The sequence below is a fragment of the Nicotiana tomentosiformis genome, chromosome 10, assembly GCF_000390325.3.
Source record: "Nicotiana tomentosiformis chromosome 10, ASM39032v3, whole genome shotgun sequence".
Classification (NCBI taxonomy): domain Eukaryota; kingdom Viridiplantae; phylum Streptophyta; class Magnoliopsida; order Solanales; family Solanaceae; genus Nicotiana; species Nicotiana tomentosiformis.
The window spans coordinates 49298807-49324458 of NC_090821.1; the positions used below are offsets into that span (position 1 = coordinate 49298807).

A 25652-nucleotide genomic window follows, 5' to 3' on the forward strand; every position below is an offset into this window, starting at 1 on the left:
TGGAGGAAGTGAGGTCCTTTTTATTCGGGACTTAGGCCATTTTAGGTTCATTTATTGCATTCCTTGGGCGATTTTGGAGCTCTTAGAGAGATGATTTTCACTTAGCTATTGGAGTTAAGTAATTTTTATCCAATGTAAGTTAAATACATAGATTATGGGTAGATTAAAAATTATGAAAATTTTGGGTTTAGATGAAAAACCTAGGTTTTGATAAAAATGGGATTTAACCACGAAAGTGATTATGGAATTGGGTGAAAATTATATATTTAAATTCGTGAGGTTATGGGTAACAATTATCTTTAAAAATTTCTGGAATTCGGGCACGTGGTCCCGGGGATGAATTTTAGAAATCCTCCAATTGGGGGTTGGGTAATCACTCTAATAGCTATATTATGAACTTTTAAACATGTATTGACTAATTTATACAACATCTAACTAGTTTCGGATTGTTCGGCACCGAGTTGAGGTTTTATAGTGAATTTGAGGCCAGAAAGTGAGCTTTAAAACAAGATAAGTCTTTTGCCTAGCCTTATAAGAGGAAATTAACCCCATAGGAGATTTAAATTACTATTTGCTTCTAATTATAGGGGATACGTACGCACAAGGTGACGAGAGTCCGTGCGTAGCCACTAATTATGTTATGTCCGGGTAGTTTAGGACCCAAATCATGAACTACTTGTAATATTTGCACCCCATTTGTTAATTAAAGTGCCTAAACTATATTGGAACTTGATAGAGGAATTATAAAAGGCCGACTTCCACTTACTTGAGTTTTGGCGAGATACTTGACAGTTAATAGAAATCCTGCTTCTTTGTGTATTAGCCTTGTGATATCTTTTAAACCAAATATTTATAAAGTATCCTCTCTTCTTGCGGAGCGGGTCGAATGCCTCGTCAGTAGAATAGATGCATCTATGATTTGTGACGCTCGACCCTCGGCAGTGTACACATTATTCTGGATCGGGTCGTACGACCTCGGCATAATCGAGCGTGATAATACTCAGAGCTTAATTATAATTGATATTATTTTATGGCCTGAGAGGTTAAAAATTATATATGACAGAAACTGACTTGGGAGTTACCATTTGTGAAAGAATTATTTATTTCCTGCTTGTTATTGAGATATTATTATTATTTACATAAAGCATGCTTATTTAGAATTTTTGTATTTTTATTTAATTGTTGATATCGACCCCTCGTCACTAATTTTTCGAGGTTAGACTAGATACTTATTGAGTACATGTTATTTATGTACTAACGCTACACTTCTGCACTAACTGTGTAGGATCTAAGGCAGGTGCACCTGGCAGTCATGCCAGCGCGCACCCCCGTTACCCTGAGGCCTAGTGGTGAGCTGCTTCTTGAGTCGTTCCGCAGCACCTAGAGTCTCTCTTTTGCACTTACTTTTCTGTCTACCTTTATTTCATACAGTAGTTAGAGTTTTGTATATTCTACTAGTTCCTGATACACCTGTGACACCAGGTCTTGGCACACACACTAGTAGACTTTATGGTTTGCAGTATTTATATCGCTTGATTGCCACTCAGTTTCCTTCGTTTTATTTATAGAATTTTCTACTACTTAATTTCTTAATAAACGAAATTTAATTACTTGGAAACTTATTAAGAAGAGCAATCATATGATTAGTTTACCGTTGGCTTGCCTAGCGGCGACGTCGGGCGCCATCATGGCCTATAGGAGAAATTGGGTCGTGATAAAAATCATCATAACGATGTCCAAAATCATAAAAATACTGTCTAGAGTAACTCTAAAACAATTGCGACTAAAGTTCAAATTGAAATCTAAATATAGAAGAACAGACACAGAGACTAAGTTTCGTTAAATCTCTGGAACATATAGGACGTCATGCAACATCAAAGATCGGTCACCACGCATGTCCATTCTAAAAGTTCTTATCCCTTTGAATTCAAGCTTTGCATTATTTCCCACATATACATGCTTTAATCCAGGTGGAACTCGACGAAACTCTATAAACACTTCTCTATCACAGCTCACATGGTCAGTGGTCCCTGAGTCTATAATCCACACAGGATAAGATTCAGTTAGTAAAATAGTGCTAAAAACATATATAGCACTAAGAGATGCGTTTTGAAATGCTACCTTTTTCGGTTCAGTGCACTCACGAGCAAAATGCCTGGAACTTGGAAATTGTAGCACTTCATCTTGCTCTTGTCTTTCTTCTTGTAGAATTATTTTCTGTTCTTGGAATTTGGCTTGTTTCTTTTCTTGGAGGATCCATCTCCGGTCTCCTTACCCTTTCCGTCACTTTTCCGGTTTCTCTTGCACTTGAAGCTTGATCTCTTTGTACCACTTGATTCTGCCACAAAGGCACTAGGTATAGCTTTAGCAGCACCAAGCCTCTCGTCATCAAGCTCCACATGACGGGCAACATCATCAAAAGTTTTGATGCTATCATTGTAGGTCAAGTTAATCTTTAAATATTCCCAATTATTGAGAAGAGACCGAACCACTGCCTAAACCTGATGCTCATCAGAGAGAACATGACCAGCACTTTTGAGTTGAGCAATCATATTTGACATCACCCTTGGATGTTGCTTGACATTGTGATCATGACACTTTTTGTATGTGTCAAACTTGATTGTCAGCTATCTAAGGCGATTCACAGTTTTACCGCCATATGCCTCTCTTAAATGTGCCCACATGGCTTGAGCAGTAGGATATTGCTCACATTCGTGGATGAGATCATCAGCAAGTGAACTTACAATAATTTCACATGCAGTGAAATCTTTCTTTTTCCAAATATTTCTGGTTTTCAGATCCCTCCTGTGTTGGGCAGTGTTACCCTCCTCTGGGTGACTCATAAAATGTCGTAACTTTCACCATTCAATTTGTCACCCTTGTTCAAGTCAGCAATAATACTTTTTAATGACATGGGTGTTATTAGAGACAATATTATAAGTTTAACTCATCAGTATATACTACAGTCAATTTATGCATGTGATTACACACTCAAGTAATTTAATTATAATATTAATTATACATTTAGTATAGAATCGAAAGTTCACTACGTTTTCATTCATCGTCTATATCTAAATATTTTAATTAATATTAAAATCACTTCTTATTGTGTACTTCATTTCAAGTCTCAATCCATTATAAAATAAAATAATAAATAATATATGTAACTGATGAGACAAACAACATAAGTTAAATTTCATTAAAAGAAAATACATAATAACTATTTACATATTTTTTAGGACATACATATACCAATTGAATACTAACTCTTGCACATATACTCTAAAAGGGGCACTAGGCCAAATATCACGATAAATCTCAATTAAAACTTCATCCCAGGGCTCTCGAAGAGAGTCCGCTAAAATATCTAATGCTTCTCAATCATTAATCTCTATGTAATTCGACAATTCAACTCTGTTTAACTAGAAAAGGTGTACATGTTCAGGAATGGAAGCATCAGGGTCCATTTTAAATTTCTTAAACTCCCTAAATTTCTTTTCTCCTTCCTTCGCTCAGCCCTTTAATTCCTTAACTCATTTTGCCTCGCTCTTGGGATATTCCTGATGACTTCAGGCTCCGAGTCTGAATCATTACAAAAATAAGTCTTGTGACGACGTATCTTTCTACGTTGTCCCCTTCCTCGACTTCGAGAACTCCCACTTGAATAATTCGAACTTGTCCTTATTAAGCCATATCTGAAATAGGACCAAGAAAATAATAAGAATAGCTACAATCACTCAATGTGACAACATATGTCACAATAACTCGTAGAAGTATATCAATGTAAGGGATAGGACTAAATAATTTTACTAAAAAGAATCTGTACCAAGACCAATTCTTTCATAATTTAGATTCATAGTCTTAGCACATTGAATCGTTCTTATCTTCCAACAAATACCCAAAAAAAAGATATCCAGGAAAAGAAATAATACATCTATATGTATAAAAATCGACGTGGCGTAATTTCTTCTAGAAAACATACATTAAAATACTAGGAACCAAATTTCTAGTATTTCTAATACTTGGACAGAATGTTATTCACAAATGTATTTCACTGTCCTCGTTAATGATTCAAACATCTGTTATGCAGATCAACAATTTACTTTGCCTAAAGAATATAATCATTACTACATGGTTTCCAACTAACAAAAAATTATATGACATATTCACTTTTCAAGTCTGAATATCATGTAAATTATCAAAACATGAAAGACTTCACTGTATTTGTTTTTGCGAGTAAAGAAACCAAGACTTTATTAACAAGTACACATTTCATATATTGTGTATCAATTTTGATAAAGATATCTCATTCGTACAAAGAGGTGTTGGCTTATAACACTTTGATTTGACATATCAAGTAATTATTATTGCAATTTCCAAGAAGGACTAGTAATGGGATCTAAAGACAGAAAAAATATTAAAGAATACTTATACAAGTCCCTCTTCATATTAACTACAAACCCTATGAGGGTATACAACCAAAAATCTATGCACAACAGCAGCAAACAATATTGTAAGGTTATACATGTGAATCTTTCTTTTGGATTGAAACATACAGTGTGACATTAATCGGCAGATTTCAAAACAGTGATACAAAATCGAAAACGTTTTTCTCAACTCAAAAGTAGATAAATATTCAAAAGTGTATTCAAAAGACAGAACACAACCTGGCTCTGATACCATTGTTAATTAAATTAAGGAGCAAGAACAACAAATTGTGTGTACCTTGTTACACAGTAGAAATTGTTGCAACTGCTACCAAGATAATTGCCCCAAATCTATTTTGAATCACTAGGAAACAAAGTTTATTTCACAAACTAAAGCCTTCTCTCTTTTGTACGTGTGTTTTGTGTTGAGGTTTTTGTTATTTAAGATGAAATAGTCTTAAAATGAGGGTGAATGGGAAATGGAGGGAAAAATAAAATTTTTGAGTAAAATTTTAAGTTTTTCCCTCTTGACAATAAGACATTGTCCCATATTGGAAGAGGAAAAGATTTTTGGTGGGTATATACATAATTGCTCTTCTTGTAGTTCTTAAAGAGTTAAGAAGAAAGCAAGCCTCGCGCCATCGTCGTCGTCGCTCGCTCGGCTCGGCTTCGGCTTCGGCTTCGGATTTGGTCAAATGATCGATCCGTGTATTGACCACCAGCTTCAATAGCAGCCGCCTAATGCTCTTCCCACCATGGCCAAGTGCTTGCTCTACAAACAAGCTAGTGCATGCTCCACCATGGAGGGTGGAGGGTCGTTCATCTTCAAAGCTGACTGCTATAAATATGTGCAGCAGCTGTTGAAGAAAGACACCAAACCAAACTCTCAACTTTGGCTATACATTGCACTCCTTCCTCTCAGCATTTCCATACGATTTTCTGAGTTTTTACTCCTTTGTTCTGCATTGTTTTAACTTCAAACAAAGCAACTAAAAAATGATGACTGAAAGCGAAAACCAAGCTGTTCATACGGTGACTGCCAACGCATCGACAAGCCGAACACCGGCGTTGGCACCGGCAGAAAAACCCGAAAAATTTTTTAGGATTGATTTCAAGCACTGGCAGCAGAAGATGTTCTTCTACTTAACTACGTTATGTCTACAGAAGTTCATCAAGGAAGATGTTCCTGATCTGCCAGATAAAACTCCAGAGAATGAAAGCTTTATCGTGATTGAAGCGTGGAAGCATTCTGATTTTTTATGCAAGAATTATATTCTTAGCGGACTGGATGATAATCTGTATAATGTATACAGTGGTGTGGAGATGTCAAAAGAATTGTGGAATGCGCTTGAAAAGAAATACAAAACTGAAGATGTCGGGATGAAGAAATTCGTTGCCGTAAAATTTTTGGACTACAAAATGGTAGATAGCAAGTCTGTTATTACCCAAGTCCAGGAATTGCAAGTGATTATTCATGATCTACTTGCTGAAGGTCTTGTCATCAATGAAGCATTCCAAGTAGCAGCAATGATTGAGAAGTTGCCTCCGTTGTGGAAGGACTTCAAAAATTATTTGAAACACAAACGAAAGGAAATGTCCCTTGAAGATCTCATTGTTCGGTTGAGAATCGAAGAGGACAATAAAGCTGCTGAAAGGAGAGGCCGTGGAAATTCAACAATAATGGGAGCAAATATTGTTGAAGCTAACAAAAAGAGGAAGAAGGCTTCTGGTCCGAAATACAACCCAAGCAAGAAGCGGTTCAGTGGAAACTGCTACAACTGTGGGAAAACCGGACACAAATCTACGGAGTGTCGTGCTCCGAAGAAAGACAAGAAAGGGGGTCAAGCAAACATGGTAGTAAAGCATGATGATGTTGATAACTTGTGTGCCATGCTTTCTGAATGTAACTTAGTGGGAAATCCTAAACAGTGGTGGTTTGATTCTGGAGCTACTCGCCATGTTTGTGCAGTTAGAGAAGCTTTTACTACTTATGCTCCTGCTGGACCCGGAGAGACAGTTTATATGGGAAATGCTTCAACAGCAAAAGTTGAAGGATATGGGAAGATATTTCTGAAAATGACTTCTGGCAAGATCATGACTTTGAACAATGTCCTTCATGTTCCCGAAATGAGAAAGAATTTAGTCTCTACTGGACTTCTTGTTAAGCACGGTTTTAAGTATGTTTTTGTGTCCAACAAGGTTGTCATAAGTAAGAATAAAATATTTGTAGGAAAAGGTTACCTCACCGAGGGCCTTTTCAATCTAAATATAATGGTTGTGGAAAACAATAATAATATTTCAGCTTCTTCTTACTTACTTGAGTCAAATGATTTATGGCATGTACGTTTGGGTCATGTCAATTATAAAACCTTGCGGAAAATGATTAACTTGGAAGTACTGCCTAAGTTTGAATGCGAAAAATCAAAATGTCAAACATGTGTGGAATCTAAGTATGTTAAACATCCTTATAAGTCAGTTGAAAGGAATTCAAATCCTTTAGACTTAATTCACACAGATATTTGTGACATGAAGTCAATACCATCTCGCGGTGGAAAGAAGTATTTCATAACTTTTATTGACGATGGTACTCGATATTGCTATGTTTACTTACTGAATAGTAAAGATGAAGCAATAGACGTATTCAGGCAATACAAAAATGAAGTTGAAACGCAACTTAACAAGAAAGTAAAAATGATAAGAAGTGATAGGGGTGGTGAATATGAATCTCCTTTTGAAGAAATATGTTTAGAATATGGAATTATTCATCAAACAACAGCCCCTTACACGCCCCAATCTAATGGGATTGCGGAAAGAAAGAATCGCACATTAAAGGAGATGATGAACGCGTTGTTGATAAGTTCTGGTTTGCCACAGAACTTGTGGGGGGAAGCCATTCTTACGGCTAATCGAATATTAAATCGAGTGCCCCATAGCAAAACACAATCCATTCCATATGAAAAATGGAAAGGAAGGAAGCCCAACTTGAATTATTTTAAAGTGTGGGGGTGTTTGGCAAAAGTGCAAGTTCCTAAACCCAAAAGGGTAAAGATAGGACCGAAAACCGTTGATTGTGTTTTCATAGGATATGCGACAAATAGTAAAGCATATCGATTTCTGGTTCATAAATCAGAAAATCCCGACATTCATAATAATACGGTTATAGAATCAGATAATACTGAGTTCTTTGAAAATATATATCCGTATAAAAAGAAATGTGAGTCGTTTGGTGAAGGATCTAAACGACCTCGGGAAGAAACAAAAGAAAGTATATGTAATCAGGAGGATCCAAGACGTAGTAAACGTCAAAGAACGTCTACTTCATTTGGACCAGATTTTGTGACTTTCTTATTGGAGAATGAGCCTCAAACATTTAAAGAAGCTATGACTTCTTCGGAATCATTGTTTTGGAAAGAGGCAGTCAATAGTGAAATAGAATCCATATTGAACAACCATACATGGGAATTGGTTGATCTTCCTCCTGGAAATAAACCTTTGGGTTCTAAATGGATTTTTAAGAGAAAAATCAAAGATAATGGCACTATTGATAAATTCAAGGCAAGACTCATAGTCAAAGGGTATAGACAACGAGAAGGTCTAGACTACTTTGATGCATACTCTCCAGTTACAAGAATTATGTCCATACGGATGTTAGTAGCATTAGCTGCAGTGTATGGTCTTGAAATTCATCAAATGGATGTTAAGACGGCCTTCTTAAATGGAGAGTTGGAGGAAGAAATTTACATGGAACAACCTGAAGGGTTTGTGGTTCCAGGTAAAGAAAAGAAGGTATGTAGACTTGTTAAGTCTCTTTACGGACTAAAACAAGCACCCAAACAATGGCATGCAAAATTTAACCAAACAATGTTGTCAAATGATTTTAAGATAAATGAATGTGATAAATGTGTGTACATTAAAAATGTTCCAAATCACATAATCATTGTTTGCCTATATGTGGATAATATGCTGATAATGAGTAATGACATTGCCAACATTAATGCTACTAAGCGTATGCTCAATAGCAAGTTTGATATGAAAGACTTGGGAGTTGCTGATTTAATTCTGGGAATTAAGATCTATAAGACTCCTCAAGGTCTGGCATTATCACAATCTCATTATATTAAGACAGTACTTGAAAAATTCAAGCACTTGGGCTTTAAAGTTGCAAAAACTCCAATTGACGTGAATCTTGCATTAGCAAAGAATAAAGGCCAAAGCATATCACAATTGAATTATGCTCGTGTGTTGGGATGCTTAATGTATATCATGAATTGTACACGACCAGATATAGCTTGTGCTATAAGTAAACTGAGTCGATATACGAGCAATCCAGGCTAATCTCATTGGATGGCAATGAAACGAGTTTGGGATATTTAGAACATACCCAGAACTTTGACGTGCACTACAGTAAATTTCCTGCGGTGATTGAGGGATACTGTGATGCAAATTGGATCACCGGTTCAACTGATTTTAAGTCCACGAGTGGATATGTATTCACTATTGGTGGAGGAGCGGTATCTTGGAAGTCGTCCAAACAAACATGTATTGCCCGCTCTACAATGGAGGCTGAATTCATAGCCTTAGATAAAGCCGGTGAAGAAGCTGAATGGCTCCGGAATTTCTTGGAAGACATTCCATTTTGGCCCAAACCGTTGGCACCAATATGCATACATTGTGATAGTCAAGCGGCAATTGGAAGGGCTGGGAGCGTTATGTATAACGGTAAATCTCGTCATATACGACGAAGACATAAAACTGTTAGGCAATTACTCTCTAGAGGAATTATCCCGATTGACTATGTAAAGTCAAGTGATAATGTGTCGGATCCACTTACAAAAGGCCTAACTAGAGAGGTAGTTGAGAAATCATCAAGGGGAATGGGGTTATGGCCGAGAACAAGTCACTGTGGCGGTAACTCTACCTAGAAGACTGGAGATCCCAAGATCTAGGTTCAAGGAGATCAAACAAAGTTATTAATGACGGTTCAACATTGTCAAATAAAATTTTAGTCTGTTCTCGTAATGAGACAATGTTCAGTACCAAGGATAAAGCATTAAGGCTTTTTAATGATTTTTAAATTTGATACGGGGTATATCAAATAGTGTATCTACAGGATGACACGTTTAGGAATCACCTATGTAAGTGTGAAGTGTTAGCCGCTTCAAGAAGAACTTTGTAAGGCCAGTTCTCTACGCACTTATGAAACCAGGCGGTGTTCATAGCTGAAACGAATACAACAATGAGAACCAAAGACGGTTAAGGGTTGATTGTGTGACTTATGGTTGTCTAGGTATACACCAAAGATCAACGGTTCAAAGATATCAAATCTACCGATTGACTGAGTATATCCGACATAAGTTTACTACGGAAAGTTCAAAGGGAAACCTACTTATCCAGATGCGATTAATCCTTACTTGCAAATCACATAGTTTTTCCATGCATACTTCTGTGATATAGCCATTCCCCATTCATGTGGGGGATTGTTGAGGTTTTTGTTATTTAAGATGAAATAGTCTTAAAATGAGGGTGAATGGAAAATGGAGGTAAAAATAAAATTTTTGAGTAAAATTTTAAGTTTCCCCCTCTTGACAATGAGACATTGTCCCATATTGGAAGAGGTAAAAATTTTTGGTGGATATATATATATATAATTGCTCTTCTTGTAGCTCTTAAAGAGTTAAGAAGAAAGCAAGCCTCGCGCCGTCGTCGTCGTCGCTCGCTCGGCTCGGCTTCGGCTTCGGCTTCGGCTTCGGCTTCGGATTCGGATTCGGATTTGGATTTAGTCAAATGATTGATTGATTAATTTTTTGGACCAAATTTATTTGTTAATAGTAAATATTAACATAAGATTATCCGCATTTGTAACGGATATGTTCTAATCTGTGTATTGACCACCAGCTGCAATAGCAGCCGCCTAATGCTCTTCCCACCATGGCCAAGTGCTTGCTCCATAAACAAGCTAGTGCATGCTCCACCATGGAGGGTGGAGGGTCGTTCATCTTCAAAGCTGACTGCTATAAATATGTGCAGCAGCTGTTGAAGAAAGACACCAAACCAAATTCTCAACTTTTGCTATACATTGCACTCCTTCCTCTCAGCATTTCCATACGATTTTCTGAGTTTCTACTCCTTTGTTCTGCATTGTTTTAACTTCAAACAAAGCAACTGTAAATGTGATTTGCTACCGAACTTTGTGTTCGCTGAAACACTGGGGTTTGAAGTACCGCTACACCAGTGTGTGATTCGTTCTATCCTGGGAGGAAATAATCCATAACCTTGGGTACTAGGAGGGGATTAAATTCCTTAAGGAAACACTATGAATTCAGTGGGCTCGAATTAATTACTGTTTCATTACGATAACTTATATTTTCCAGAATTATTATTTACAAATACAGCAATATTGGCGGGACTAACATTTTGTTGGGAGAAGAAGAGAAAGATTTTACACACTTAGAATTTTTCTGCAGGAGAGATATATAGAAGAGGAAAAACTAGGGTCGGGTCAGTCCACATGGGCGACCCGCGGCTCAAACCTAACATCCAACAATTTTGGATTATAGCTTAGGATCAATAGAATGTTTGCAAATAGATGATGTATTTTGTATTTTCTTTATTAGAAAATTTGTATAAATACATGTAACAGCAGAAATAAAATACACAAGAAAAATTCTCCAAGTCATTCTCTAATTATTCCTACAGAATGACTGGCCATTCTTTCTCACAGTCGTTGAGGGAATCCTCTCCGTGCTATACGGTCAAGAATACAAGGGTAATATCCGTGGAAGAAATGTGCAAAAACCTAAAAGCTTTGAATGAATTCCATGCTCAGAGACATATGAGATTTGAAGGAGAAAGAGATCTAAGCATACGGTGGATGAACAAGTGTTTGTAAGATTGAGAGAGAACGAAGAGAGAGATAGAAGAGAGAAAAAGACAAAAACAAAAACAGTGTTAAAAATTTTAGTAAATGAAAAAAATAAGGGAAAAAATGGTAACCTGATCATATTATACCCATTTTTTTGTACATAAATTCTTTGGATATCCTTTCTCTAGTATCCAAATAAACGCGTTGAGATTATAAATCATATATAGTAACTTCTAAACTCAGGAGGACTAATATAATAATATTATTGACATAACACAACGTATAAAAAAAATTATATATAGCATTGCCAAACGCTTAATGCTTGGAACAGGAGTAGCAAATTCAAGAAGCTCTGGATCAAACACATGCATATCTTCTTCTTTCAACGTCACAAATGCTCTAATCTCAGTTCCATGGACAGATAAAAAGAAATATTTAGCGCTTGGACCATTTGCTGTAATAAAAGACTCACATATTTTCAGCGGCGGAGTCAGGATTTTTATTAAGCAGAGTAAAAATATAAAGAAATAAACTCACCAAGAAGTCAAGTGGTGTCATTATATAGTATATATACATATTTTTAAAAAAATTACTAAATTAAACAGTGTAATTTTCCGACGAAAGGGTGTCTGTTGACACCCCTTGGGTGCATGTGGTTCCGCCACTGCATATTTCCCCATCCAAAATTTATATTATGGAATGGATGAAGTACGCTACTAATTAACCAATATTTAGTATTATTAAATTATTAATAAAAAATTTTATTAGCATATCACTTTGTTTAATATTTGTGTCTTCTACTTTCTTTTTGTAATATTATAGAAAATATATATTTTATTACTATTGAAATAATTTTTTATTTTAAATTTTATTCTATTGTTCTCAATAATATTGTTTGAAGTTTAATGAATAAAATCTCTATTAAATTAAAGAGACTTATATAGTCATTGAATAACTTTTTTGTTCTGTATTTTTCTTTATTATATTATCCAATATTTAGTATAATTACATTAAATTTTTTATTTTCTTAAGCCGAGAGTCTATCGAAAACAACCTCTATGCCTTTATAGGGTAAGGGTAAGATTGCGTATACATCACCCTTCACGGACCCCATGTATGGGATTAAGCTTGGTTTGTTGTTGTAATAGAAATTTTTATTAGTATATTACTTTGTTTAATATTTTTATCTACTACTTTCTTTTTGTAATATAATAAAGATGTATATTTTATTACTCTTAAAATATTTTTTTAGTTAAAATTTTATTCTATTGTTCTCAATAATATTGTTTGAATTTTAATGAATAATGACACTTTTTATTTCAAAAAAAAAAAACGAAAATGATTTAGAAAAAAGAAACAAAGAAATTAACTAACCTAAACCAACCCTCACCCATGTTTGAGTAGTTAATTTTAGGTAGTTAATTTCTTTGTGTCTTTTTTTTTCATTTTTTCATTTTCTTTTTTTATTTTTTTAAAAATAATTTTTGAATCTCCAAATTTGTTGGAGGTTTATCTTAAAATTTGATACTTATTAAGATTTTGTTGTTATAGTTGGCATCATCACATTGATTTGCTTCTCCTATTCTATATAGATAGATATTTTTGTAATTTTAAATTTTATTCTATTGTTCTCAATAATATTATCTGAATTTTAATGAATAAATACACCTTTTATTTCAAAAAATAAAAAACGTAAATGATTTTTAAAAAAACAAAGAAATTATTTTATAGATATTTAAATTCAAAAAAATAACCAATAACTAATTATTAACCATTTGTGTCATGTGGTTTTTTTTCTAGGCTGACACTTGGCTTAACGTGGTACCTTTTTCTTTTGACTTTTAATAATAATATAGAAGATATAGATAATTAGAATTGCTTCTGAAAATTATTCCATACGATAGATTGCTCATTTAAGAAATAGGCAGCAACTTGAATTTCCTTTGGCTTGTAAGAGAAACCGAAAAATGCATACTGCCTCAAGGATTCATAAACTCACAAAGGGAAAAGGGTTAATTGTGTCATGATGTAATCAGCTATAGAAACACTAGCAAATCAAGCCATTGCTTGCTTCCGACTCTTGAACGATTGTTTCTTGGTGTGTAGCCCGGTGCACTAAACTTCCGCTATGCGCGGGGTCCGGTGCACTAAACTTCCGCTATGTGCAGGGTCCGGTGCACTAAGCTCCCGCTATATATATATATATATATATATATATATATATATATATAAAAGATTGGTGTGAGGCCTATGTGGGATGAGTTTGGGACTGTTAGAAGAGGAGATTTTGTTTTGTTTAAAGGAAGTAATGGGAGGGGAGGGGAGTTATGAGATTAGGAGAAATGCTAGAAAACGGAAGGAGTTGGCTAAGAAAGCAGTTAGTGAAGGAGGTAGCTCGGACTAGTTTACTAATGAATTTGTAGACAGTCTATATAAGAAATTGAAGTACAAGAAATTCTTGATTGCCTCGTAATCATATACTCTAGTATAATTTTATTGAGAGCAATGGAGTTAGGTTACATGAAATTGAAATTTTATCACCCTTTTGATATTTGACACTTGTTTTTTTATCCAATACTTCTATAGTTTGTTGATGGTTGTTGGTCTTACAAATTTTCTGATCTAACTACTCAATTTTCCGAGTTTTTCCATATATTGTTTTTTTAAAGTATATCTTAGATTTTGGGTCTCCTTATGTTGTGAATTTGATCCCTAAAACATAAATCGTTTGCATTGTTATAAAATAAAAGCAACTTAGAAAAACATGAACAAGACATGTTGTTATGAAATAAAAGCAATTTAGTAAAACATGAACAAGAAATGGAGATAGAGAGAAGGAAGAGATTTTCTTCTTTAATTTTGTGTGTATTTTCCTATCTATTACAAGGCCTTTATATAGGCATGAAAAGTGAAGAAAAATATGTCATTGAATATGTCATTAAGCATAGAAATATGTCATTGAATATGTCATTAAGCATTTGAGAAGATCATGGAGGAAGAGTAGACATCCACCATAATTTGATTTTTCTTATAACACTCCCCCTTGGATGTCCATAGATAATGTACCTCGTTAAAACCTTATTAGAAAAAAAAAACCTATGGGAAAAAAAATCCTAGTGAGGGAAAAAGAGTACACATATTTAGAAATACGCATTTTGGTTGCCTCGTTAAAAACCTTGCAAGGAAAACCCAGTGGGACAAAACCTTGTAAGGAAAAAAGAGTACAACGCGTATTAACTCCCCCTGATGAGAGCATCAATTCACATCCTTGAGCCTTCGCATCCCAATCTTGTACACTAGTTTCTTGAAGGTTGACGTCGGTAGAGATTTGGTGAACAAATCAGCCATATTATCACTTGAACGGATCTGTTGCACATTGATATCACCATTCTTTTGAAGATCATGTGTAAAAAATAACTTTGGTGAAATGTGCTTTGTCCTATCCCATTTTATGAATCCTCCCTTCAACTGGGATATGCATGCTGCATTGTCTTCATACAAAATTATGGGTAGTTTGTCACACTTTAAACCATATTTATCTCGAATAAGGTGTATTATAGACCTCAACCATACACATTCTCGACTTGCTTCATGAATAGCAATTATCTCATCATGATTAGATGAAGTAGTCACGATTGATTGCTTAGTCGATCTCCAAGATATGACAGTGCCTCCATATGTAAACACATAGCCTGTTTGAGATCGAACCTTTTGTGGGTCATATAAATACCCAGCATCGGCATAACCAACAAGATCGGAACTGCAATCATTTTCATAAAATAATCCCATACCGATAGTCCCTTTTAGATACCGCAATATGTGTTTGATTCCATTCCAATGTCTCCTTATAGGAGCAGAGCTATATCTTGTTAAGACATTAACTGAAAAAGTTATGTCAGACCTTGTAATGTAAGAAAGATACATTAGTGCACCAATTGCACTAAGATATGGTACGTCGGGACCAAGAAGCTCTTCATTATTTTCATGAGGTCGGAATGGATGTGTTTTATCCATATAAAATCGCTTTAAAATCATTTTAGTGTATGTTGATTGATGGACAAAAATTTCATCTTTCATATACTCAATTTGTAGACCAAGACAAAATTTTATCTTTTCAAGATTTCATTACAAATTCTTTCTTTAGATAGTCTACTACTTTAGGAAGCTCTACTGCTTTAGGAAGCTCCCTAGGAGTTCCAATGATATTTAAATCATCAACATACACGGTGATTATAACAAATTTAGATCCAGATATTTTATAAAGACACAAGGACAAATTGAATCATTCTTGTACCCTTCTTTCAACAGGTACTCACTCAGGCGATTATACCACATGTGCCCTAATTGTTTCAATCCGTATAAGAATTTTTGAAGCTTTATTTAATAAATTACTTGAAAACCTTAATATGCTTCAAAACAATTTAAATCCTTCAATAATTTCCATTATACGCATATCACGTTTTTCTTGTATTGCCAGATTAAAACCTCAAATGGCGATATCCACCACAGGAGAACATGTCTCTATATAATCAATGCCAGGATATTTGTAAATCTTCTTGTGATACAAGTCGTCTTTATGTCTATCGACTTGATCTTCTTCTTTTTTCGCACAAGAACACATTTATACCTCAACTGGCTTTATACTTTCAGGTGTTGGGACTATCCGTCCAACTTTATATTTTTCATGTGAAATCAATTTTCATTGCGTATTTTTCATTTGGCCAATTATTTATCTGTCCAAATTTCATGATAGATTTGAGCTCAAGATCCTCGTCAATATTAATAATATTGAGCGCTACATTATATTAACAATATCGTCGACGATCATTTAATATCGGTTCTACTATTATTCAATAAAGACATAACTTATTGAGATCTCTTTATCTTATTATTTCCAGGTACCTGAGCCTCTCTCATGAGGTCTTATGAAGTGTTATGTCGTAGTGCTCTTCTAGAGCACTTGCCTCCTTATTATGACTATCTTGAACATTTGCTCCTCTTCTTCTTCAAGGAGTTTTATCTTTGGAACCAATTAGTCTATTATGGTTTATGCATGCCATGGACTCTATTCATTATGGACTTTATTTTATTTGGAGCATTAGCAGCTGAATATGACATTTAGCTTTGGGTCAGCAAATACGCCCGACAATATTTTGCAAATGAATTATCACTTGAATTTTAAGTTCACATTTTCTCGTACGAGGATCTCGATGTACTCATAATAATTCATTATATGCATTACTTTTTCAGCTGCCCATTTTCTCTTCCTATTGTTGGGATCACCAACACATATCCCTAGCCTTATTTGGGGATCCATCTTTGTGCACTGTGGTGGAACAATTAAATCATATAGCACATTCATATTTGTAGATGGAAATTATTTGGTTCCTGACCCTGAACTGATTGTGATAGGGAGAACTTATCATAACTTGGCTAGATGCTTACAAGTGCTGTTGTATATTAAATAATACATAAAATACCAAATTTTATTTTGACAATTTTATTCTCATAACCAATAGTTTAGATATAATTGGAGGCATACAATTTCTACTAGACCCACTTGGATTTAAACCAGTATTATCAAGATAAATTATCATAATTTATATTCTGGAACTGTGCTCTAATAATTTGAACAATCAATCTTGCAAAAGCCAAACTACAAGTTGATAACAAATATACATGTGACCATAAAATAGATGCATCTATGAAACTCATATAATAGTAAACGGTCCACATGGAAGGTGACTGGGCCCATATATTTATCACCTTTTATTCATTCCAGAAATCAAGGGATTCAATCTCTAACCTTAACTGGTATATCATGGGAATAAGCAGCACAAGAGAATTCTTGAAGAATCTTATATTTCTTCAATATATGCCAATGTAATTCTCAATTAATTTTTTTTTCGCATCATAATTGAACCGAGATGGTCAACCGGTCATGCCAACTAATATTTATTTCAGTAAACCTCTAGTTTACTTGTGGCTTGTGATTGCATCATCATGCTTATACTTGTGTAGTACAAATAAAAGAAAAGATGTAACCTTTCAAATTTACCCGGTATGATTATAGTAATATAAAAATATTCAATCTTCTTTTCATTTATAGTCTCAATATGCCAACCACTTTGGCTAATATATTTGTAAATCAAAATATTTCTTTTGAGACTTACTACAATATTAATGTTATGAACAATTTTATTCATCCGGGTAGTAACAAATTAGTTCTTTCAGAGCTCTTAACTGTTTTTGTACTACAAGATCTTTTGTCACACCATCCATATAATGAATGTCTCATTCACAAAGAGAATCATATCATAATAATTGTAATGTTCAAAATCATCACAAGCAAAATAATTTTTTTGCTTTAATTTTGCTTTTAATAACTTTCATAAGGCATGACAAAATATATTTTGGCGTATCATATGCATGCGACCAATGATATATTTATGTAACTACACAATAATATTCATTATCTTTCTTTGTCTCAAACCTCCCTTAGAGGTGAGTTGTAGTATTTATCCAACTATGCACAAGTACATTATTATGCATAATCTTTATCATATATATATTTTCACATTCACTTTCAGGAATAAGTATGCAATCTCAATGTTTATCACAAGTCACATTCTCTTCAAAGAATTTCTCCCTTTTTTATAATTACCATAGTGATAACTATTATTATTTTGGCCTTTCGCACGCCCACATTTATTGGTCAACCACTTGTCTTTATTTAGACTTATCATGCACTGCTATCACATTCACTTCAAGAATGGAGCAAATCAAGTGAGACAAGCTTCATGCTTTTTCATGAAAATTATATTATTTTTTCTTTAGTTATTATTATTATCAATATGGTGCATTAGGACTCAAACCCAATGCCTTACCCATATAAAGGCATGCTGGGCCATAATGCGTTGGAACTTGAATCCAACATCTTTTCATCAACATAGTGTGTTGGGACTTGAACCCATTATCTTACCCTCAAACTTTGGCATAATGGGCCAAAATTCACTAGGACTCGCACTCGAGCCTTTAAAATATTATTACTTCATAATTATAGGCATAAGTAAATTAACTTTCAAGAAGACATATATAACTATTTCAATCTTGAAACAGTTCCTCTGCAACAAAAATGCTAGTTAGGATATATGCCATGTTGTTTTCAAATGATACAATCACTTTTACATTTTAATAAATTAATTAGGGGAAAGGTGCAGATAACCTATAATCACTTATATTTCAAAGACTATAAGAACTTCACCAAAAAAGTCCAATACGGAGGAATGAGCCTTATGTTTCCAGCAAAAATATTTAAAGCTTAATACATAACTGTGACTATTATAAATTATAACTATAATGAGTTTATATTGATTGTATATTCGAATGCCAAATTTGCAAGGTACTTAAAAATCGCCTACATATTTGATAATTTTGCTTTCAATGAAATATATCATGTGATGGTAAAAATATTATTACTAAATTACCTTAATAATTATCTATCATATTATGTAAAAGGTCAGAACATATATATACGTTAGAATATTATCTTTGTCCTATAAGAGATGTAGCAAATAAAGACATACCTTTCCAGTTCTTTATTTCACTAGATACAATTGAAAAAAATATTTTTACTAAACACTGCACATAAAGTTAATGCAAAGATATGAAAATATGAATGGGTTTAGATGGATGTAAAACTTATCTTTGTATTATCATCCAAGACATTTTTCATTGTACTTGATCTCATTGCCTGCTTATAACTTACATAGTCTTGACGTAGAAGATTATGAAATGAGCAATTCGTGCTGATAACGTGTTATAAAATAAAAGCAACTTAGTAAAACATGAACAAGACATGTTGTTATGAAATAAAAGCAACTTAGTAAAACATGAACAAGAAATGGAGATAGAGAGAAGGAAGAGATTTTCTTCTTCAATTGTGTGTATTTTCCTATCTATTACAAGGCCTTTATATAGGCATGAAAAGTGAAGAAAAATATGTCATTGAATATGTCATTAAGCATAGAAATATGTCATTGAATATGTCATTAAGCATTTGAGAAGATCATGGAGGAAGAGTAGACATCCACCATAATTTGATTTTTCTTATAACATGCATGACCTTTTTATTCAACCTCTGTATCCTTTTTTTTCCCTTGATTCAGACAGTTTGCTGCTTCATAACCACAAATAAGAGAACTAGGATCATGTTAAAACTTTCAAATATTTTGCACTAATTTCTTTTACTGTTCAAGGATATTACAATAAAATACAACCTGTGTGAGAAACAAATGCAAATAGATATTTCAAAGTCAAAATCAGAACATCTTCACCTCATGGGGGAAGCTTCTCTGCCTCTTTTCTTGATTTTATTGCGAAAGCTCCTTTTTCTGCTAAATGCCTTCTCCTGTAGTCACACGGGAAAGATGTCAATCTAAAATATTCATAACAATAACCGTAACTCTCGTCGAGTTCATTCTTTGCTAAGATGAGTACATAGAGAATCTGTTGCCAAATTGAAGTTGTGAAGTTACAAGCAACTTTTGCATGTATAATCAACAACACTAGAATCAATTGATCATTAAGAAAAGATTTCACTGCTAGAATCATCAAACGCACAATTCTTTTAATGAAAGATATGAAAGCTATATATTGGTAACTCTCTAGCTTGCATTTTATTGACCTTATAGGATTATAAGATCCAGAACTTACCACTGGTTCTTCAATTTTTTCTGCTAGACGAATGGCAGCAACGAGATCGCGGTTTGATTCTCTATAGAGACTTGTAACGAGGCCAGGTTGGCCTGCTCTCGCTGTACGACCAACCCTGTGCAAAAAATCTACAGCAGATGTGGCAAACTCCGCCTAAAATGAGAGGAAAACAAACTTATTAAGAAAAACAATCGAGGGGGGAAAACATGTTATCAAATAGTACTAATTAACGTAAGTTGTAAAGGAGATGAAATCTTTTGACAATTTCATTTTTATGGGCCTTCAGGTAAGATGTTTTGAGTTTTTGGTCCCAACAAGTACATTTAAGTAACTCTACTAACATAATCGATATATAAATAGCCAATTAGCAAATGCAGTATAATGCAGAAGCACCATTTTTTAGAGACGGTCACAAATAAGGTGTGTGTGGGGCACAAATTCATAAAGAAATATGATGTCATCGTATTTACTTTTTTAGACCACAGAGTCATGCATCAAAGAACAGCCAGAAACTAAATGATGTAAGAACAATTTATTCACTAGAAAACAAACCTGAATAACATGTGAAATATTTGGAATGTCAAGACCACGTGCTGCAGCATCAGTGCACACAAAAACACCACCTTTCTGCTGGAAATCAAGTAAATTCTGTGTGCGCTCCTCCAAAGAGCTATCACTATGGTAGCGGAAACATTCAAGCCCTGCTCCTGTCAAGATTTTAGCAACAGCTTCCACAGCCTCAACAGTATTTGCAAAGACCATGGTTCGGAGCACTCCAGGAACACTATCTACCACAGAATCTCCATTTTTTACAGCATCGATGAGAGCATCCACTTGGGTATCAACTGAAACTTCAATCCACCTCTGCTCCAACCTAAAGTGACAGCACAGAGGTGATAAAAGTCATACTAGTAAAATTCTACATGGAAAATTATTACAAGGTTAGCCATTGAATTGAAATACTGATACGGCCAAAAGAAGAACTTGAATATCCACATATGACAACATAATCTCCTTGGTCAAGGCACTAAGTTAATGGAAGCTGAACAAGACATCAAAATCCATCAATAGTACCTGGATGATTTTTCATACTAGGCCACAATCATGGGAGAAGTGGGAAAGTAGGGGGGGGGGGGGGGGGGTTTCCAGCAGCCCATGCACACACTTACATAGATTGTTATTAAATTAGAGAAAATGGCTGATTCTTGCCGCCTAGGAATTACTAAAAGAGAACTGAATAAAGGACTAAAAGAAACATAAAAGTGGCACCTTGGGCTGTGCTGATGAAGATAATTTCCACTAACCCATCTAGCATCAGGAAACATCCGCTTCAAAACTCCTCCAGCAGTTCTCTTCCCATTTTCAGGAAGAGTAGCTGCAACAAAAATGTACTGCTTGCTCCGCTCATATATCTTTCTCACTCTTCGCCAATCTTTTCTCTTTAACCCCTTCGTGTCGGCTTCTAAATTTGCACCATCCTCACCAACTTCAGTATCTTCATCTTCAATTTCATCTTCACCATAATCTGCTTTTAGGTCTCTAAACTCTTCCAAATCTGAAGTCGATGACATCTCAGGTTCCGAATTTTTAGAACGAGATAACTGCTTCTCATCAAAACGAAACATATTTATAAGTCGGACCACTTGGTTCTGGAAACTTCCACAAAGCAGCATATCTGCCTCGTCAAAAACCTAGAAACCACCAAAATAACTTACTAAGACTGAATTTTGGATTGTCACTTTCTCAACGATCAAATTTAGCAATTCAAAAAATGTTACCACATATTTAACACTACGTATAAACTCTGAACGTCTTCGCCTTTCTGGATCTATAGAGTAGAGATAATTTAAAAGTGCTGCCGGCGTCGACACCATTACATCTGGTTCTTTTACAGGCCAGACCTGCATTAAACTTCTCATTTGTTAGAGACATTACAAGTTTATGAGGAAAAGCAGCATAAACATCCATAGCAACATCATCATGCAAAAAGAACTTTGATCGACAGCAAGAAAGAATGTGTGTTCTCGAGTAAAACAAGGATTAACAATGACAATGAGAATGCTCACCTGTCGACCACAAACAGCTGCAACCCCGAGAAGTGGTTTACCACTATCATTACAAAGACTATTAGCCATTCGAACCACTTGCTCGCATAACATAACATTGGGGCAAAGAACAAGAGAAAGACGATGGTGCTTCCTGACATCCTGATCAGCAATAGCCCCTGAATTATCAGACAATTGGCATAGCTTATCAATCAACGGCACTAGGTAACCATGAGTCTTGCCGCTACCAGTCTCTGCAGCAACCACCACATCAGCACCTGAAAGTATACTTGGAATACAAGTCGCCTGAATTTGAGATTATATATCATTACTATAGGATTTAAGACTATGACCTATAATTGAAGGATATACTCAGATGATAAACCAAAGTAACATATATCATTACTATAAGATTTAACACTGAATATAGCTGAAAAGATATACTCGGATGATAAACCAAAGTGACTTATATCATGATATGATATATGCTATAAATTCCACATGGTGAATATTCTGCAAGAAGTTGAAAATTTGCGTCACCAAGGGAGAAAAGTGGGGAAAGGGTAAGTGTTGACTCCAGGGAAAGGGGTTTGCGGTGGGGTTTGCGGTTGGGTTTACTATATCACAAAAAGATATTCATGTGATACTGACTTATGCAAAGAGATGAAATGTGTCTCCAAGAAAAAAGAAATGAAACTTTATACTAGCAACGAATTTGTATCTTTATATGACACAAATTTTGGATCCCACAAGAAAGAAGGCATACAGGGTATTGTCTAGCAATATGAATTGTGATACAGTCAGAAGTCAAGTGTTAAAATATGCGTCAGCTTCATCTAGCTCCTTGGCTTTTGCAGCTGAATAGTTGAATCATTTAAATGAGATACTTGATGTTTATAGAGTTTATACTTGATTTTCCATCAGCCAAACCAATACATTGACCTCTCTGTGAAACTTCCACGCATACTACCAGGCCAACCACATTTACCTCTACCCACAAAACGATAAGTCTAGAGTGATAGTGAAAAGATATTTGACACTCTATGAGAAAATATTTGTTTCTAATACTGAAAATTAGTCATATCCACGTACTCCCAGGCATTCCACCCAGCGAAAAAGCCAATTCCACTCATTCGGGTTTTCTAAAATGACAGGTTGACAGTAGCACATTGCCACGGGATCGTTCCTCATAAAAAGTTGTATCTTCCCACGGATTACCCTTATTAGGCCGTGAGTTCTACTAATTGAATACAGTTATGCTTAATCCAACTACGGTAGATACTTTTGCAAGGAAAGAGATAAGAAAAGCTGGCTGAACTTCGGTCTACCAAATAAGCCAACTGAACAAAGCTAGTCCCGTAAGCTACCAAATAAGCCAACTGAACAAAGCTAGTCCCGTAAGTGAAAATACTTATCAAAGAGAAGTGTGTAAAAATCTCAGGATGACAGAAGATAACTGATTAGGTCTGCATGTATTAATGCACATGTAATTCCACTTCCCTCTTAATACATATGTTGCAAAGTCCACAATTAACATCATATTCAACCTTAATACCCTGTTTGGTTCAGATTATGATACTGCATTTGATTATTTATATAAGTAATTCGGATTGTGAAAGTGATTTTGATCGTCAGTATAAGTGATTCTTAGATAACTTGGTTATTATTACTCATTCACTGAAACAACTGTTGGTTATTTGCTAAAAGTTTAATTTTTTTGGTGCACCAGTCCAACAAAAACTTCACCTATTGTGAGCTTCCAAAAGCAGACCTGGTTCAAGCTTAGATAAAGGAGAAGTGTTGCAATCGGTTGATGGGTCATAATAGTCTAACAATAACAATCCTTTGAATACTTCGACCTGAATAGAGCAAATTGTTTATCGCCACCGGGGCTTTAGTCTACTGATAAGAACCACTGCGTGATGTGTGGATTAGGCACACATTACGGGTTTGAATCCTACTACAGACAAAAGCATCGTACTTAAGTAGAGAATGGCAGAGGGGTGGCTCCATTATCCACCAAGTTTCGAACCGTTTGCCACTAGCCCTTAAGTATTTCTCGGTTATTCAAAAAGTTACTTATAAGGCCCCACTTAATAAAAAATAGGCACTTACCATAGGAAATGATTTTGTCCAAAAAATGATGGAATAATGTAAGAAAATTCAAACCAAACAGAACTTAAGAACAGAGTAGTACATAGTCCGTATGCAACATATTAGATAGTATCACCATAACACAGTTTAAGGAATTCATATTTAATCAAAGAAACAAAAAAAGATTCAACTTTTAGTCATAATTTTCCTATAGAGAGCAAAGTTTGACCAGGAAAAGAATAGAATACCTGATTTAAAGAGGTATTAGACACTTATCATAAGTTAGAAAATTCATACTTAACAAAAGAATTCAACTTTCAGTAATAATTCACCTATATTAGGCAAAATTTAAGAGCAAAAAAATGGAAAACCTGAATTAAAGAGGGTCTATGAAGGCCAATACTGGATAGAGCACGACATAATGAATCTGAAACACCCAAAGAGGTCCAAGAAACACTTTCTTCAGCAAAAAAAGTCTCATTTTGATTCGTATCAGCAACTTTGGCTGCTGAAACAGCAGACCCAAATGCTCTGATTCGACAACACTGTGGTTGGCAAGTATAAGTAGCAGCAGAGGGTCGGAACAAGAAGCGGTTTGGTGTAGATGACAGCCTCCATAGTTTACAGATGGAAATTGAGTGCTGTAAAATCATCAGCTTTTACTCCTTTTTGCTAAAATGGAGTTAGGTTATGGTTAAAGGTAGCAATTTAGAGGAATTGGGGTTGCTTTTGTGGGGGGTTTTGAAGGGTTTAAGGTACACTAATTAATCCTGAGCAGCAGTGGGGAAGATAAGATTTGTAGATGGTAAGGGTAGTCTCTCCCATTTGGTGGAATATCAGGTCAGCCCTTGTTGTTTTTGATATTTCCATTCGGACAAAATTAGTAGGAGTACTAGGGCTCTTGAAAACCAAACCGAAATCGTTAACCAAACTGAACCGATTACTTATTGGCTTATTTATATTGAATTATTAGAGTAATGGATGATAAATTGATTGAGATTTTATAATTAACGGCTTAACGATTTGGGAACGGATTACTCAATTTTCTTATCGGGTAAACCGTTAACCTGATTAAAATTTTTATATTTACACTTTTACCCCTATGTGTATAAACTTATTACTAAATTATTGCACAAGTAGTTGTACGTAGAATGATAGAATTGTCTGTAACTAATGCCAGTCATCTCTGGCTTCTTATGAATTATGAGTGGACATGAATTGAATTCCTCTCTAGGCCATAATATTACCTTTGTGGATAACAATGCTAATGGTATTGATTGTTCAAGAACTAACAGATACAGTTTGAACTACGCATTTGTCCGTTTGGTATTGATTGTTCAAAATTTTTTATTTGGTTTAGCCGATAAACCGCCCGATAATCGTTAATCTGATACCAATCTGCTCGTTATCTTATTGGACGGCTAGCGGATTACTATATTTATAATCTGATAACCGATAATCCAAACTGTTAAGCGTAATTATCCGACTGATCCGCCCGATAAGCACCCC

General features: G+C 34.9%; 1 protein-coding gene across 2 annotated transcripts; it reads right to left on the reverse strand.

The window, feature by feature from the left end:
- Positions 1-19483: 19483 nt before the first annotated feature.
- LOC104115769 (DEAD-box ATP-dependent RNA helicase 22) lies at positions 19484-25054 on the reverse strand. 2 transcript variants are annotated; one of them, XM_070187303.1, is made up of 7 exons: positions 24515-25054; positions 22071-22355; positions 21783-21905; positions 21274-21695; positions 20557-20878; positions 20001-20157; positions 19484-19699 (listed from the first exon to the last, which is right to left on the reverse strand). In XM_070187303.1, exons 1-7 carry the CDS (start codon positions 24794-24796, stop codon positions 19686-19688), a joined length of 1605 nt encoding a protein of 534 aa, XP_070043404.1. In that variant the 5' UTR covers positions 24797-25054; the 3' UTR covers positions 19484-19685. The 2 variants fall into 2 exon arrangements, with proteins under 2 accessions (XP_070043404.1, XP_009624763.1); XM_009626468.4 differs by having other exon boundaries at positions 20005-20157; positions 24515-25053.
- Between the last annotated feature and the right edge of the window lie 598 nt (positions 25055-25652).

Excerpts from the sequence above, each read along its gene's own strand:
- LOC104115769 (XM_009626468.4), bottom strand. The coding sequence starts at position 24,796 with ATGATTTTACAGCACTCAATTTCCATCTGTAAACTATGGAGGCTGTCA. Across the intron at positions 22,356-24,514 it reads ATAGACCCTCTTTAATTCAG|GCGACTTGTATTCCAAGTAT; the intron begins GTTTTCCATTTT and ends TCTCAAATTCAG. Across the intron at positions 21,696-21,782 it reads TACGTAGTGTTAAATATGTG|GTTTTTGACGAGGCAGATAT; the intron begins GTAACATTTTTT and ends GGTGGTTTCTAG.